Source organism: Bos grunniens, chromosome 11, assembly GCF_055505025.1.
Source record: "Bos grunniens cultivar Pamir isolate PY7600 chromosome 11, Bosgru_T2T1.0, whole genome shotgun sequence".
Lineage (NCBI taxonomy): Eukaryota > Metazoa > Chordata > Mammalia > Artiodactyla > Bovidae > Bos > Bos grunniens.
The window spans coordinates 11,629,672-11,645,197 of NC_141175.1; the positions used below are offsets into that span (position 1 = coordinate 11,629,672).

The 15,526-nt window shown below is 40.8% G+C and overlaps 1 protein-coding gene across 11 annotated transcripts in view; it reads right to left on the bottom strand.

The window, feature by feature from the left end:
- The window catches only part of GAPVD1 (GTPase activating protein and VPS9 domains 1), a 68,367-nt gene that overhangs the window by 42,273 nt on the left and 10,568 nt on the right, over window positions 1-15,526 (bottom strand). For all 11 annotated transcript variants that reach the window (XR_015136338.1, XR_015136340.1, XR_015136337.1 and 8 more), the window contains exon 2: window positions 1,237-1,454. Coding sequence is in view for 8 of the 11 variants with exons in the window: in XM_086325218.1 (XP_086181344.1) it covers window positions 1,237-1,421 (185 nt within the window). In the remaining 3 variants the exon portion in view is untranslated. The remainder of the gene's footprint in view (window positions 1-1,236; window positions 1,455-15,526) is intronic.

A 15,526-nucleotide genomic window follows, 5' to 3' on the forward strand; every position in this document is an offset into this window, starting at 1 on the left:
CAAACAAGCAAAATAATAAAATTAACAACAATAATAATATAACACATATACTATACTGAAGCATGGAAACGTGAGTTGGTTACAGTCTCACCAATGAGATCACTAGGAATTGCTAAAATCTTTTAGACCACCAGCACCTGAATATGTACAGAAAGTCAAAACCAAAAAGTACAAAGGAGAACAGATTTCTCATATTAAATCAGGTTCCATGAAAAATATTGAGAAATAACCGTTATTCTGATTTCTATCATTGAAGATTGTTGTTGTTCAGTCGCTCAGTCATGTCCAACTCTTTGCGACCCCCATGGACTACGGCATGTCAGGCTTCCCTGTCCTTCACCATCTCCCAGAGTTTGCTCAAACTCATGTCCACTGAGTCAGTGATGCCATCCAACCGTCTCATCTTCTGTCGTCCCCTTCTCCTCCTGCCTTCTATCTTTCCCAGCACCAGGGTCTTTTCCAATGAGTCAGCTCTTTGCATCAGTATTGGCGCTTCAGCTTCAGAATCAGTCCTTCCAATGAATATTCAGGGTTGATTTCCTTTAGGAATGAAGATTAGTCCTGCATTTTTTTGAATTTCATATTTATGGAATCATAGAGTATGTACTCTTTTATGTCTGTCTTCTTTTCTAGACACTATACCACAGCGTCAGTATTTCTAAACTTAAAAACCGCTTCTTGAGGGACTTCCCTGGTGGTCCAGCGGTTAAGAATCCACACTTCCACTGCAGGGGGCATGAGTGCAATCCCTGGTTGGGGAACTAAGATCCCACATGCCCTGTGGTGCAGCCACAAAAAAAAAAATTGCTTCTTGGAACAATAGAATAATGAAGTATTAACACAGTGAAAAATGAGGTTTCTAAAACTGCAAAGTAGATACACAATAGCAAAACATGAAAATGTATATTTTAAATAATATTAGGAGAAAAGTAGGAAACAAGATAACTTACTCTCTATACAAATAAAATGTTATATAATGCCAATGTACAAAATTAAACGCTGTGGTATAAAATATTAATGCTGAAGTTGTAATTCTCTACAACAGTGCTTAGGTCAATACATTAATTAATAAACAAAATAAGCAAAGACTCACCATTGGGATGCTGATTTAAGTTATCTTAAACGATGCACTTTGTTAGAAATATATTTGTTTATTTGCAGTTAGCAGTTATGTAACTGCCATAAGCAGAATTATAGCGGTTTATAAAATTTCTGAACTCAAAACCTTTTCTTTACCTGGTGATGATAAGCCGATCCAAATTAATTCTCTGCTGCTTAGCAATCCATGCTGTACGATACAACTTTTCGGCTGTCTTAAGTACATCTGCATTAAGCCTCTGAATGAGCTGTTTCTCAGAGTTCACGTATAAGCGTTCCTGCTTGAGGTGATGGGCCAGAGTATGAATATCTAGCTTCACCATCTTCAAACGTGGAGAAGGTACAAAGGCTGATCACTAAGAGTAAAAAAGAAAAAAAAATTATTTTTATTTTCGGGTCTCTCTGCTCAAATGTCTATTGAGAAAGCTCTTCTAAAACAACTCATTCTGAAACAGAGAAAATCACTTCTTACTCCCTCTTCTGACCTTTTATTAAGCATTTGCCCCTACTCAGCATATATTACATGCATGTTCAAGATGCTTAGAGTGGGGCTTCCCCACTGAAAGGCAAGGACTGCCAAGACCAAGGCTTGTCTGCTTTGTCAACTTACAGCTGTAATTTCGGGGCTAAGGAGAGGGCTTGGCTCACGCCAGGAGGTAAAGAAGTATTTGCCACAGGAATGAATGAAATCACACAATTCTTGTTCATCTAGTAGCTAAACAAACTGATAAAAATAGCACACATATTTTAGAGCATTATTATTTAAGCTATACCCTTGAAGTTAGAATGCCTGCCAGACCACAAATGTTTGATATCAGCAATAGAAGCGTTTGTGGCCCAGATAGCAGAATACAACGTTGTGTCCAGACAGCAGTCATTAAGTTAGAAAAATGCTCCTCATTAAGAATTAAACATTAGTGGTGGGGAAGAGAAGGACTGGGAGTTCAGGATCAGCAGATGCAAACTGTTACATACAGGATGAATAAACAAGGTCCCACTGTATAGCACAGGGAACGATATTCAATGCCCTGTGATAAACCGTAATGGAAAAGAATACTTATATCTGAGTTACTTCACAACACTGTACATCAATGCGGAATTTACACTTGAATATGTTGAATTTACATTTAAATCAATGTTGAATCTATACCTGAATAAAAAATTTTTTAAAGAATTAAACATTAAGATTGTATACTTAAAAGCTGCTATGAGAGTAAAGCTTTAAATGATCTCATCATAATAACAAGAAAATGGTAATTACATGAGGTGAAGGATGCATTAACTAACTTCACTGTGGCAAACTTTTGCAATATATGTGTATCAAATCGTTATTATATAACTTAAACTTACACAATGCTATGTCAATTATACTTCAATAAAGTTGTGGAGACAGCTGTCCCCCTCCAAATAAAAACAAATTTAAAGAAAAGAAATATATTAAAAATCTTTTTAAAAATGTCCCAACCAAACAAATTCATAATGGATTTATTTGGAATTGATAAACTATAATTTGCAGTGAATTCAGCTTTGGAAAGAGGAACGTAGCCCACAGAACTCTCAATATGTTTACAGACCCAATGAAAATATGTTTATATATATGAAATAAGTATTTTTGTGCTAAGACTTAAAAAAATACCAAGAATTAAACATTATGAGAGTCAATGGAAATATATTTAAAGACACTTTTAAATTTAAAAAATGAAACAGATTCAACAATTTTTAAAATAAGTTTGATTTCAGAAATTTTTAACCTTTATTTTAATGAACTACTGATTTCTAGGGAAGTTTCTGGTATTATCATCTAACCTGAATTTAACTGCTTTCAAAAAAACACTTTCTTGTACTTTATCAATTACCTAGCAAACTATTTCGGAGAAGGAAACGGCACCCCACTCCACTGCTCTTGTCTGGAAAATCCCATGGACGGAGGAGCCTGGTGGGCTGCAGTCCATGGGGTCACTGAGGGTCGGACACGACTGAGTGACTTCACTTTCACTTTTCACTTTCATGCATTGGAGAAGGAAATGGCAACCCACTCCAGTGTTCTTGCCTGGAGAATCCCTGGGACGGGGGAGCCTGGTGGGCTGCCGTCTATGGGGTCGCACAGAGTCAGACACGACTGAAGTGACTTAGCAGCAGCAGCGGCAAACTAATTCAAGTCTCCTGTATTAAGTCCCTCAGACTGCTTTCCTCTCAAAGATTTTAAATATGTCTGCTTCACCAAGATGATTCGTTATTAAGTCACAAAAACATCCATGTACATTCAAAAAAACTGGTGCCAAACATATATAATCTTATTAACTCAGTCTAAAGAAAACACACATGACTTTGTAATCTTCCATGAGAGAATTCTGGAGAAGGCAATGGCACCCCACTCCAGTTCTCTTGCCTGGAAAATCCCATGGATGGAGGAGCCTGGTGGGCTTCAGTCCATGGGGTCACTGAGGGTCGGACACGACTGAGCAACTTCACTTTCACTTTTCACTTTCATGCATTGGAGAAGGAAATGGCAACCCACTCCAGTGTTCTTGCCTGGAGAAACCCAGGGATGGGGGAGCCTGGTGGGCTGCCGTCTATGGGGTCGCACAGAGTCGGACACGACTGAAGCGACTTAGAAGTAGTAGTTGTAGTATGAGGGAATTCTAACATCCTCTAGGGGGCTCTAAATCCACAGACTAAGAACAGAATCACTGAACAAATGGTTGTAATTATGAGAAGTATTATAGTTAATGAAAATAAAACTGAAATGGGCTCTTAAAGATATCTATGTTTCATTAATAGTTCTGTTACCTTGGGTACATAATGCATATTCTCTAAACTTCAGGTTTTTTTCTCCTAAAACGTGGACACAATACCTATATTTATTTTGTGCCTGGCATGAGCAACACATTAGGTACAAGGGATACAAAAAAAAAAAGATAAAACCTAGTCCTCAAGGACTTTCTAATTTAATAGAGCCCCCATTCTATTAGACATGCAAGTTAGTGGCTGCCCCAAAATATGGATAATATGCTGAAGGCTGTACAATGTAGAGCAGGGACAAAAGAGAAGGAGTGACGGAGAAGTTAGGTACCCGAGTCTGGTCTTCAAAGACAAGTATTTGGGCGGGGAGGCAGGGGTGGGATAAGAATTTGCCAGACAAAAAGAGGATTTCCTCAGCGATCAATGCAAAGATATAGAGGAAAACAACAGAATGGGAAAGACTAGAGCTCTCTTCAAGAAAATTAGAGATACCAAGGGAACATTTCATGCAAGGATGGGCTCGATAAAGGACAGAAATGGTATGGACCTAACAGAAGCAGAAGATATTAAGAAAAGGTGGCAGGAATACACAGAAGAACTGTACAAAAAAAATCTTCACAACCCAGAAAACCACGATGGTGTGATCACTCACCTAGGGCCAGAGATTCTGGAATGTGAAGTTAAGTGGGCCTTAGAAAGCATCACTACAAACAAAGCTAGTAGAGGTGATGGAATTCCAGTTGAGCTATTTCAAATCCTGAAAGATTATGTGGTGAAAGTGCTGCACTCAATATGCCAGCAAATTTGGAAAACTCAGCAGTGGCCACAGGACTGGAAAAGGGCAGTTTTCATTCCAATCTCAAAGAAAGGCAATGCCAAAGAACGCTCAAACTACCCCACAATTGCACTCACCTCACACGCTAGTAAAGTAATGTTCAAAATTCTCCAAGGCAGGCTTCAGCAATACGTGAACTATGAATTTCCTGATGTTCAAGCTGGTTTTAGAAAAGGCAGAGGAACCAAAGATCAAATTGCCAACATCCACTGGATCATGAAAAAAGCAAGAGAGTTCCAGAAAAACATCTATTTCTGCTTTATTGACTATGCCAAAGCCTTTGACTGTGTGGATCACAAGAAACTGTGGAAAATTGTGAAAGAGATGGGAATACCAGACCACCTGATCTGCCTCTTGAGAAATCTGTATGAAGGTCAGGAAGCAACAGTTCAAATGGACATGGAACAACAGACTGGTTCCAAATAGGAAAAGGAGTACTTCAAGGCTGTATACTGTCACCCTGCTTATTTAACTTCTATGCAGAGTACATCATGAGAAACGCTGGGCTGGAAGAAGCACAAGCTGGAATCAAGATTGCCGGGAGAAATATCAATAACCTCAGATATGCAGCTGACACCACCCTTATGGCAGAAAGTGAAGAGGAACTAAAAAGCCTCTTGATGAAGGTGAAAGTGGAGAGTGAAAAAGCTGGCTTAAAGCTCCACATTCAGAAAAAGAAGATCATGGCATGTGGTCCCATCACTTCATGGGAAATAGATGGGGAAACAGTGGAAACAGTCTCAGACTTTATTTTTTGGGGCTCCAAAATCACTGTAGATGGTGACTGCAGCCGTGAAATTAAAAGACGCTTACTCCTTGGAAGGAAAGTTATGACCAAACTAGATAGCATATTCAAAAGCAGAGACATTACGTTGCCAACAAAGGTCTGTCTAATCAAGGCTATGGTTTTTCCTGTGGTCATGTATGGATGTGAGAGTTGGACTGTGAAGGCTGAGCACCGAAGAATTCATGCTTTTGAACTGTAGTGTTGGAGAAGACTCTTGAGAGTCCCTTGGACTGCAAGGAGATCCAACCAGTTCATTCTGAAGGAGATCAGCCCTGGGATTTCTTTGGAAGGAATGATGCTAAAGCTGAAACTCCAGTAACTTTAGCCACCTCATGCGAAGAGATGACTCACTGGAAAAGACTGATGCTGGGAGGGATTGGGGGCAGGAGGAGAAGGGGATGACAGCATGAGATGTCTGATGGCATCACTGACTCGATGGACGTGAGTCTGAGTGAACTCCGGGAGTCGGTGATGGACAGGGAGGCCTGGCGTGCTGTGATTCATGGGGTCTCGAAGAGTCGGACACGACTGAGTGACTGGACTGAACTGAACTGACTTCCAGATACACAGAGCCAATCAAGCAAAAGCACAGAGGTGTGTGATATTCAGAGAACTACAAATGACTTCCTACAGTTTGGGGACATGTGTGTTTGTGTGTGTTAAGAGTGAGGCTGGAGGCAGAGGACTCAATGTATAATGAGATAAGGCTACAGACAGACTGCACACAGAACCCAGTGTTAAGAAATTGGACTGTTAAAAAGAAAAGAAAAGAAAAAGAAACTGGACTGTAGGAGATGGGGAAAGAGTTTAAATGGATTAACATAATTAAATTTATATTTGAGAACATAAACTCTAGCAGTAAGGAGAAAGAGGAGATAGGGATGGAACTAGATGAAGAAACACTACAAACTTGATAGGCAAGAAATACTGCAGTGGCAGTGGAAAGAATCGGACAGATGTGACAGACACTGGAGGCAGAAAATCCCTGCCTGCTGACACTTGTACATGGCGATGGCCAGGCAGGTGTTTCCAACTCCGGTGACAAGGGCTGGCTGTGGCGGTATACACCAGAATTGAGTATTATGTCAGAAAACCACTTCATAAACTGAAAATTGTGCCTGGTGTGGTTCTAAGAACTTTACACACTTCATCCTCATAACATCCCTCTGAGATAGGAACTTTGCAGCAAAGTGAATTAAGGCTCAGGGACGTTAAGTAACTTGCATCAGGCCAAGTGGGTGAGAGGTGACAGAGCCGGTACATTTTACTATTTCCCTGATCTCTACAAGAATGGCTCAGAAAAATCCTGTGGTTACACAGGAGAACACTGTATTTTTCAGAGATGCACGCTCAGGTATGTAGAAGTGAAGTGTCAGGATATCTGGAACTCACTTGTACATGGTCAAAAAAAAATTAAAAGATTTGTAAAACACTGCAAAATATAAACACTGTTGAATGAATCTGGTTGGTGGGTATACGGTGATCAATGTACTACTCTTCAACAGTTTCTTTATGTTAGAAGTTTTTCATAATAAAATGATAGAGGAAAATATTTTGGCGATTCTCAAACTGTACCTTTCTTGCTGCCTTAATACAACTTAACAAAATATCTTATCAACTATTGTTGGAACCTAGCCAGGCCCCCTAATCTCAAGGAGCTCACAGTCCAATTAGAACTGAAATTCTGTTCAAGATAGGACGCATAAAATGTTTCCAACGACATAGCAAAATGTGAACGAATCTATGCAATTTAGAAACCAAAACCTTCAAGCAAACCCTCACTTAAAAAAATTAACACATGTCCGCAACTGAGACCCAGCATGGCCAAATAAATAAATATTTAAAAATTAAAAAATCACATGAAGGTAATGCTTCAAATATCTGAACAAGAACTCACCTTCTAAACCCTTCGAAGGCCCAAAATGTCTTCAAAGACATTTCTGTGAACATATTTTAAATAAATCCAGAACACTAGGTAAACTTGCTAAGCATTTTCTTTCAAGTTCATCAGACTATATGACCTACTATTACCCACCCTTACTGCTATCATGTACTACAGTCTCTCTCCTTCCCCTACAACACTCAAACTCCAATGATCATTTGACCCCACCAAGAATTTCAAGCCATTAAGCCTATTTTATATATATATATATATTTTTTTTTTCTTATAACTAACCTTCAGCCTCCTTCTGTCCCTGCTTCCCTCCTTACCCAACTAGCATAAACCCCATAGTCAATCATTATGATCACTTGCCGAATGCACTCTCAACTTGCTCCGTGCACGCATGCTAAGTTCTTTCGTCGTGTCCGACTCTTTGTGACCCTATGGACTGTAGCCTGCCAGGCTCCTCTGTCCATGGGATTCTCCAGGCAAAAATACTGGAGTGGATTGTGCTCTTCCAGGGGATCTTCCCGACCCAGGGATCGAACCTGCATCTAGTACATCTCCCTGCACTGGCAGGCAGGTTCTTTATCACTAGCGCTGCCTGGGAAGCCTGCAATTTGCCCTCACTTGACTAACCCTCAATTCCAGTTGAATCTAATGCTCTCCCAACTCCTACTTTATACCTGTGAATGAGAAAACCGACATACACAACCATGCTAGCATCACTTCAAACTCACGATCACAAACCCTACACGGGCCCTCACTGACGCATGGCACACGCACTGGTACTCCCCCAAGTCCCTCCACCACTCCCCAATCCCCCAGGCAATGAATCCATACCATCCTCTCTCCTCAGATCTCCAACTTCTTCCCCTCTCCTTATTCTCAGCCCCTTGCCTCCTACTTCACTGAGAAAACCGAAGCATCGGAAGCGATTTTCCACAAGCTCCCTGCTTCGGTCTTTGCTCTCGGCCTATTCTCAACACAGTGAGCCTAAGCGAAAGCCTGTGAAAGCCTAAGTCAAATAACATCATTGTACTTAAAATCCGCCAAAAGCTTCTTTTCTTGGCTCTCCGTGGTCTACCTCTATTCCCCTTTAGCTCTCTGACTTCACCTCCTATTACCAGACCACAGAACTTACCGTCCGAACTGGGACACTACTGGGAATGAAAGCAGACACTATTAATAATTTCATCAAGACACACAAAGAAGGACATTAGATCACTCTCCTATCAACCCCCACATTCATTCTGTTTCAGCCCGATTCTCAAACCTGCCGGGCATACTTCCACTCTAGTATCTTTGCACCTGCTTCCCACCCGGGTCTCTTACTTCCTTTGGGTCTTAAGAGTCATCTTCAGTGAAGTCTTTCTCGTCCACTCTACCTAAATTCCAACCCTCACTCAGTCACATGCTCATTTTATGTCTCCCTGATTTCATTTTTCTTGTTCAGTTCAGTCACTCAGTCGTGTCCAACGCTTTGCAAACCCCATGGACTGGAGCACACCAGACTTCCCTGATCATCACCAACTCCTGGAGCTTGCTCAAACTCACGTCTCTTGAATTGGTGATGCCACCCAATCATCTCAACCTCTGCTGTCCCCTACCCCTCCTGCCTTCAATCTTTCCCAGCATCAGGGTCTTTTCCAATGAGACAGTTCTTCGCATCAGGTGGCCAAAGTACTGGAGCTTCAGCTTCAGCATCAGTCCTCCCAATGAATATTCAGGACTGATCTCAGGATTGACTTGTTAGCACTGGTTACTATACATTTCACTTATCTATCTTATGTATTCACCATCTCCCCAAGAAAATATACACTCCCTAAGAGGAGGGATTTATGCCCAATTTGTTTCCAGTTCTGTTCACACTGACTAGAATCCATCACATCATGCACATCAGTACACATCTGCTAATGAATATATGAATGAAAAAGAGGCATTTCAGTAACATATTCATGTTAGAAACCTCGTAAGCAGAGGTAGAAATAACATAGGAAGAACAAGCATGTAGTCTCTGATGGACAGGAAAAGAAGAGAGGTAAATACTATGAAAAGCATCAATACATGTTAACTACAATAAGCACACTGTACTGAAAACATTAAAAATACTACACGCTCAAAATTAACATTTATTCCTTACTTTTAGAGTATTATTTGTCTATACAAACCCTCGTATGCCTCTTCATTTTTATTTTCAACTCACCTTCATCCTATTTGCTCCTTTACATTTTCAAGGCCTAGCTCAATGAAATCTTCCTTCCCAACCATACAGTTTGCCCCACTGATAAATTCCAACTTTGAACTCCTAAAGCAGTGCTTATTCATACCATTACATTGGAACTGTTATTTTTTGTTTTCATCTTTAATGTCTATTTTCCTTCCAGCAAGAATGAAGGGTCCCCTCAAAGGATGAGAATTCTCTCTTAGACCTATGTATGCCCAGCCCCCAATACCACAGCCGAACACAGAAGTTCTCATACAGGTTTGCTAACGGCATTATCACAAGTCGCTCTGAGAAAAAGAACTTAAGTAAAAATCAAAGACTTTTTAAATTAACTTTAGGTATATCTCACAGTAACAAACTGGTTTTTTCCCCCTGAAAGCTGCAAGCATTTTCAAAGTTAGATAATCTCTTTTTGGAGGGGTCAATAACTGAACTTTGAAAATCTATATTAACCTCAGTTCCACTTACCCACATTTTCTACAAAAATAAAGTCAATTATACCTATGCATCAGAGAAGGCAATGGCACCCCACTTCAATACTCTTGCCTGGAAATCCCATGGATGGAGGGCCTGGTAGGCTGCAGTCCATGGGGTCGTGAAGAGTTGGACACGACTGAGCAACTTCACTCTCAGTCTTCACTTTCTTACATTGGAGAAGGAAATGACAACCCACTCCAGTGTTCTTGCCTGGAGAATCCCAGGGACGGGGGAGCCTGGTGGGCTACCGTCTATGGGGTCACACAGAGTCGGACACGACTGAAGCCACTTAGTAGCAGCAGCAGCAGCATACCTGTGCGTGTTAAGTCAGATTTTAACCTTTTCAACTCATGTTAGGAAGACTTATCACTGAGAGCCCAGAGGGAGATTTTAGTTGGAAGAATGAAGCACACTGGGCTTTTGTATCGTTCCTACAATTGTGTAGAGGAGAGGCTGCCAAACTACAGCCTGTGGGTCAAATTCAACCAGTTGCCTACTTGTACAAATAAAGTTTTACCAGAACACAGCCATGCACATTTGTTTATATATTATCATTGGCTGTTCTCAGGCTACAACAGCAGAGCTGAATAGTTGCCAGAGTCACCAGAGTCCATATGCCACAAAGCCTAAAACGTTCACTATCTGGCCTAAAAAGCCTGTCAACTCCTGATAAGCACGCATACCTACTCTAACACAGAGCATGGGGAAGGAAGCACAACCAGATAAAGTGAAATGCGTGGATTAGAAAATGCATTCAAAGTTCCACGGAGGAAACGCGTATCACACATGTCAGCAACTATGCCTGAACTCCCGTGACTCAAGGACTCAAAAGTAGGGGGAAATCATTTCAAATGTTTTATGGAATGAGAATCATGTCTGATTATTTCACTGATGAAAATTTTTAATCAGAAGCATCCCAAGTTAATGATATGCAGCTAAGAGTTTTAAACTTATAAGTAACAGCGAGAGTTTATCTAATCATCTCTCTCTTGTTGTTCAGTTGCTCGGCTCTTTGAGATCCCATGGACTGTAGCACGCCAGGCTTCAGGAATTTAATAAACTCAAGATCAACTCTATAAGTCAGTAACACAAAAACACTCACTACTTTATCATTTTTTATAGAAATTATTTCATACAAGACAACAGAAAGGATATTAAAAAAAAAAACAAACAAACAACTACAATAAGAAAATCTGAGGGATTTAAGACTGGGCTCTGCCTTCTACTGGCACCGTGATCTGTAGCTAGTGATTTCAGCTAAGTTTCTGCTTCCCCATCTTCAAAACTGGGATAATGCTCTTACCTCTTACCTACTTCATATGCTCAATAGTATAGTTCACATGAGAAGATTGTGAAGTATAAATAATCTATGATGTAGGACATCACTATTCTTATCAATTAAGAGGTAGGGCAGGGAATTTCCTGGTGGTCCAGTGGTTAGGACTCTCTACTTTCACAGCCAAGGGCCTCGGTCCAATCCCTGGTCAATGAGGTAAAATCCCACAGGCCATGTGGCACAGCTTGTGGGATCTTAGTTCCTCCACAAAAAAGAGGCAGAGTAATTTTTATCATTTCGCTAGGACACAATGAGACATACTCCATGTCCTTCACGTGACAGAGGCGACCAAAATGAACCTTTCCATGAAAGTAAGCGTGAAATATCAAACATTTTGCGTTAGGAGGTTTCTGTGTTTTGTTTCCGATCACAGTGAACTGAAAGAAAAAATATTCTTACCTTTTTAGTTAAAAGGTAAGACAGACTACTTGCTAACATGATGAAACCTATACTAATAAAGGCTTATTAAAGGTGAACTAGCTTCAAGCAAAGAGCATTTTTAGTAACATAATATGCCACACATAGGTATGGCTTCGAATTTTGAGAATAAAGCATGTTTTGCAAACAAATAATTTGGTTAATTAAAATGATCCAATCAAAAATTACAGAGATAATAACAACTAAATGTAACATATCCTGAATGAGATCCTGGAACAGAAAAAGGACATCAGGTAAAGACTAAAGAAATCTGAATAAAGTATGAACTTTAATTAATAATAATTATCAATACTGGTTCACTAATTATAGCAAATGTGCCATATCAACAGGAACTTGATACTGGGTGTATGGCAACTCCTTGTACCATCATCTAGGTTTTTCTGTAAATTAAACTGTTCTAAAAAGTAAAGTCTTTTAATTTTTTGTTGTATAAATAACATAATTCTAAATCTAAGCATACAATTTGGCAACTTCTCTCAGTAAGAAAAAGTGTACGAATTTGAGAACTGCACATGAACACTGTAATTTATCATCAACTGATGTCACAGAACCCACTAACATCTGGTAACATACTGCACTGTTTAAACTATCATTCTAAGAATATTTTTTCTTTCAGTTCACTGTGATCGGAAACAAAACACAGAAACCTCCTAACGCAAAAGTTCCACAGGTGTATTAACATTTTGCACTAATTCCTAGTCAAAAGAAGCAAGGCAAATCAGCCAGAATTGTTTAGGAAAAGTCAGTTTTCATATTAATTTCCACTTAATAGCAAAATTTTTAAAAAGCCATTATAAGTAGTAGTGGTTGAGCTTGAAGAGGAGAGTTTTGGCTGGTGGTAGTAAAGTGTACGTGTGCCTAGGAAACAAAAACAATAATAACCACTGGGCCTTTCAGGATTGTCATTCAGTTCAGTTCAGTCGCTCAGTCGTGTCTGACTCTTCGAGACCCCATGAATCGCAGCACGCCAGGCCTCCCTGTCCATCACCAACTCCTGGAGTTCACTCAGACTCACGTCCATCAAGTCAGTGATGCCATCCAGCCATCTCATCCTCTATCGTCCCCTTCTCCTCCTGCCCCCAATCCGTCCCAGCATCAAAGTCTTTCCCAAGGAGTCAACTCTTCCCATGAGGTGGCCAAAGTACTGGAGTTTCAGCTTTAGTATCATTCCCTCCAAAGAAATCCCAGGGCTGATCTCCTTCAGAATGGACTGGTTGGATCTCCTTGCAGTCCAAGGGACTCTCAAGAGTCTTCTCCAACACCACAGTTCAAAAGCATCAATTCTTCGGCACTCAGCCTTCTTCACAATCCAATTCTCACATCCATTCATGACCATGGGAAAGACCATAGCCTTGACTAGACGGACCTTTGTTGGCAACGTAATGTCTCCACTTTTGAATACGCTATCTAGGTTGGTCATAACTTTCCTTCCAAGGAGTAAGCGTCTTTTAATTTCATGGCTGCAGTCACCATCTGCAGTGATTTTGGAGCCCCCAAAAATAAAGTCTGACACTGTTTCCACTGTTTCCCCATCTATTTCCCATGAAGTGATGGGACCAGATGCCATGATCTTCGTTTTCTGAATGTGGAGCTTTAAGCCAACTTTTTCACTCTCCACTTTCACTTTCATCAAGAGGCTTTTTAGTTCCTCTTCACTTTCTGCCATAAGGGTGGTGTCAGCTGCATATCTGAGGTTATTGATATTTCTCCCAGCAATCTTGATTCCAGCTTGTGTTTCTGGAATGTGAGGTCAAGTGGGCCTTAGAAAGCATCACTACGAACAAAGCTAGTGGAGGTGATGGAATTCCAGTTGAGCTATTTCAAATCCTGAAAGATGATGCTGTGAAAGTGCTGCACTCAATATGCCAGCAAATTTGGAAAACTCAGTAGTGGCCACAGGACTAGAAAAGGTCAGTTTTCATTCCAATCCCAAAGAAAGGCAATGCCAAAGAATGCTTAAACTACCACACAGTTGCACTCATCTCACACGCTAGTAAAGTAATGCTCAAAATTCTCCAAGCCAGGCTCAGCAATACATGAACCGTGAACTTTCTGATGTTCAAACTGGTTTTAAAAAGGCAGAGGAACCAGAGATCAAATTGCCAATATCCTCCGGATCATGGAAAAGGCAAGAGAGTTCCAGAAAAACATCTATTTCTGCTTTATTGACTATGCCAAAGCCTTTGACTGTGTGGATCACAAGAAACTGTGGAAAATTGTGAAAGAGATGGGAATACCAGACCACCTGATCTGCCTCTTGAGAAATCTGTATGCAGGTCAGGAAGCAACAGTTCGAACTGGACATGGAACAACAGACTGGTTCTAAATAGGAAAAGGAGTACGTCAAGGCTGTATATTATCACCCTGCTTATTTAACTTCTATGCAGAGTACATCATGAGAAACGCTGGACTGGAAGAAACATAAGCTGGAATCAAGATTGCCAGGAGGATTGTCATTGCTAGGGACTAACTAGGTACTTTATATGGAAATTTGCATTTCATCTGTGTAACATTCCTGAAAGGTATTCGTACCCACCTTTTACTGATGAAGAAATTAAATATTCTGCCCAAGGTCAAATCAGTAACTAGCAAAGCTAAGACTAGAATCCAAGTGTACCTGGCTTACACAGATTTTAACCACCGTGCCATGTGCCTCCCAAAAATGAGTGCTTTAATTCACCATCAAGGTCACTTCTTCTACTCACCCCACTCTTCCAACTATTAATATGTCAGTCAGTAGCTGGACAACTCCCCTCTTCTTCGAAAGTTTCAAACTGTCTGACAAAGTTAAGTTTAGTTGGACTTCAGGACTAAATAACCTAAATCCTACTAAACAAATGGTATATGAAAGTTTTGAAAAAGTTATTAGGGACTAATCTAGATTTAGTTCAGTCACTCAGTCGTGTCCGACTCTTTTGCAACCCCATGAACTGCAGCACGACAGGCCTCCCTGTCCATCACCAACTGCCGGAGTCTACCGAAACCCATGTCCATTGAGTCGGTGATGCCATCCAACCATCTCATCCTCTGTCATCCCCTTCTCCTGCCCTCAATCTTTCCCAGCATCAGGGTCTTTTCAAATGAGTCAGCTCTTCGTATCAGGTGGTCAGTCCTTCCAATGAACATCCAGGGCTGATCTGCTTTAGGATGGACTTGTTGGATCTTCTTGCAGTCCAAGGGACTCTCAAGAGTCTTCTCCAACACCACAGTTCAAAAGCATCAATTCTTCCTTAAGTGGCACCAGAACATCTTGGTCACTTCACTCTCTTTCTCTAGAAGCTAACTGGGATTTCCTGTGGGCAAGTGACCTCAGAGAGTAATCAATATTGTCAAAGTGAGCTATGCTCTGAGTGTATCTTCTGCCTTCTTCCAATGTGAGAGAACAGAAAATCAAAATGGCCCTTTATTGGGAAAGGTTAGGAAAATTCAAGATTATCATCTTCCTCCAGTCAACCCTTCAGACTATGAAGAGTCTCATCATTTGAGTAGTCTCATTCCTGGACTCTCCTCCCTACTGCAGGAGAGACATAGGAGACATGGGTTCAATCCCTTGAGTCGGGAAGATCCCCTGATGGAGGAAATGGTAACCTGCTCCAGTTTCCTTGCCTGAAAAAAATCCCATGGACAGAAGAGCCTGGCAGGCTATAGTCAACGGGGTCGCAAAGAGTCGGACACAGCTGAGCATCCACATGCACACACGCACA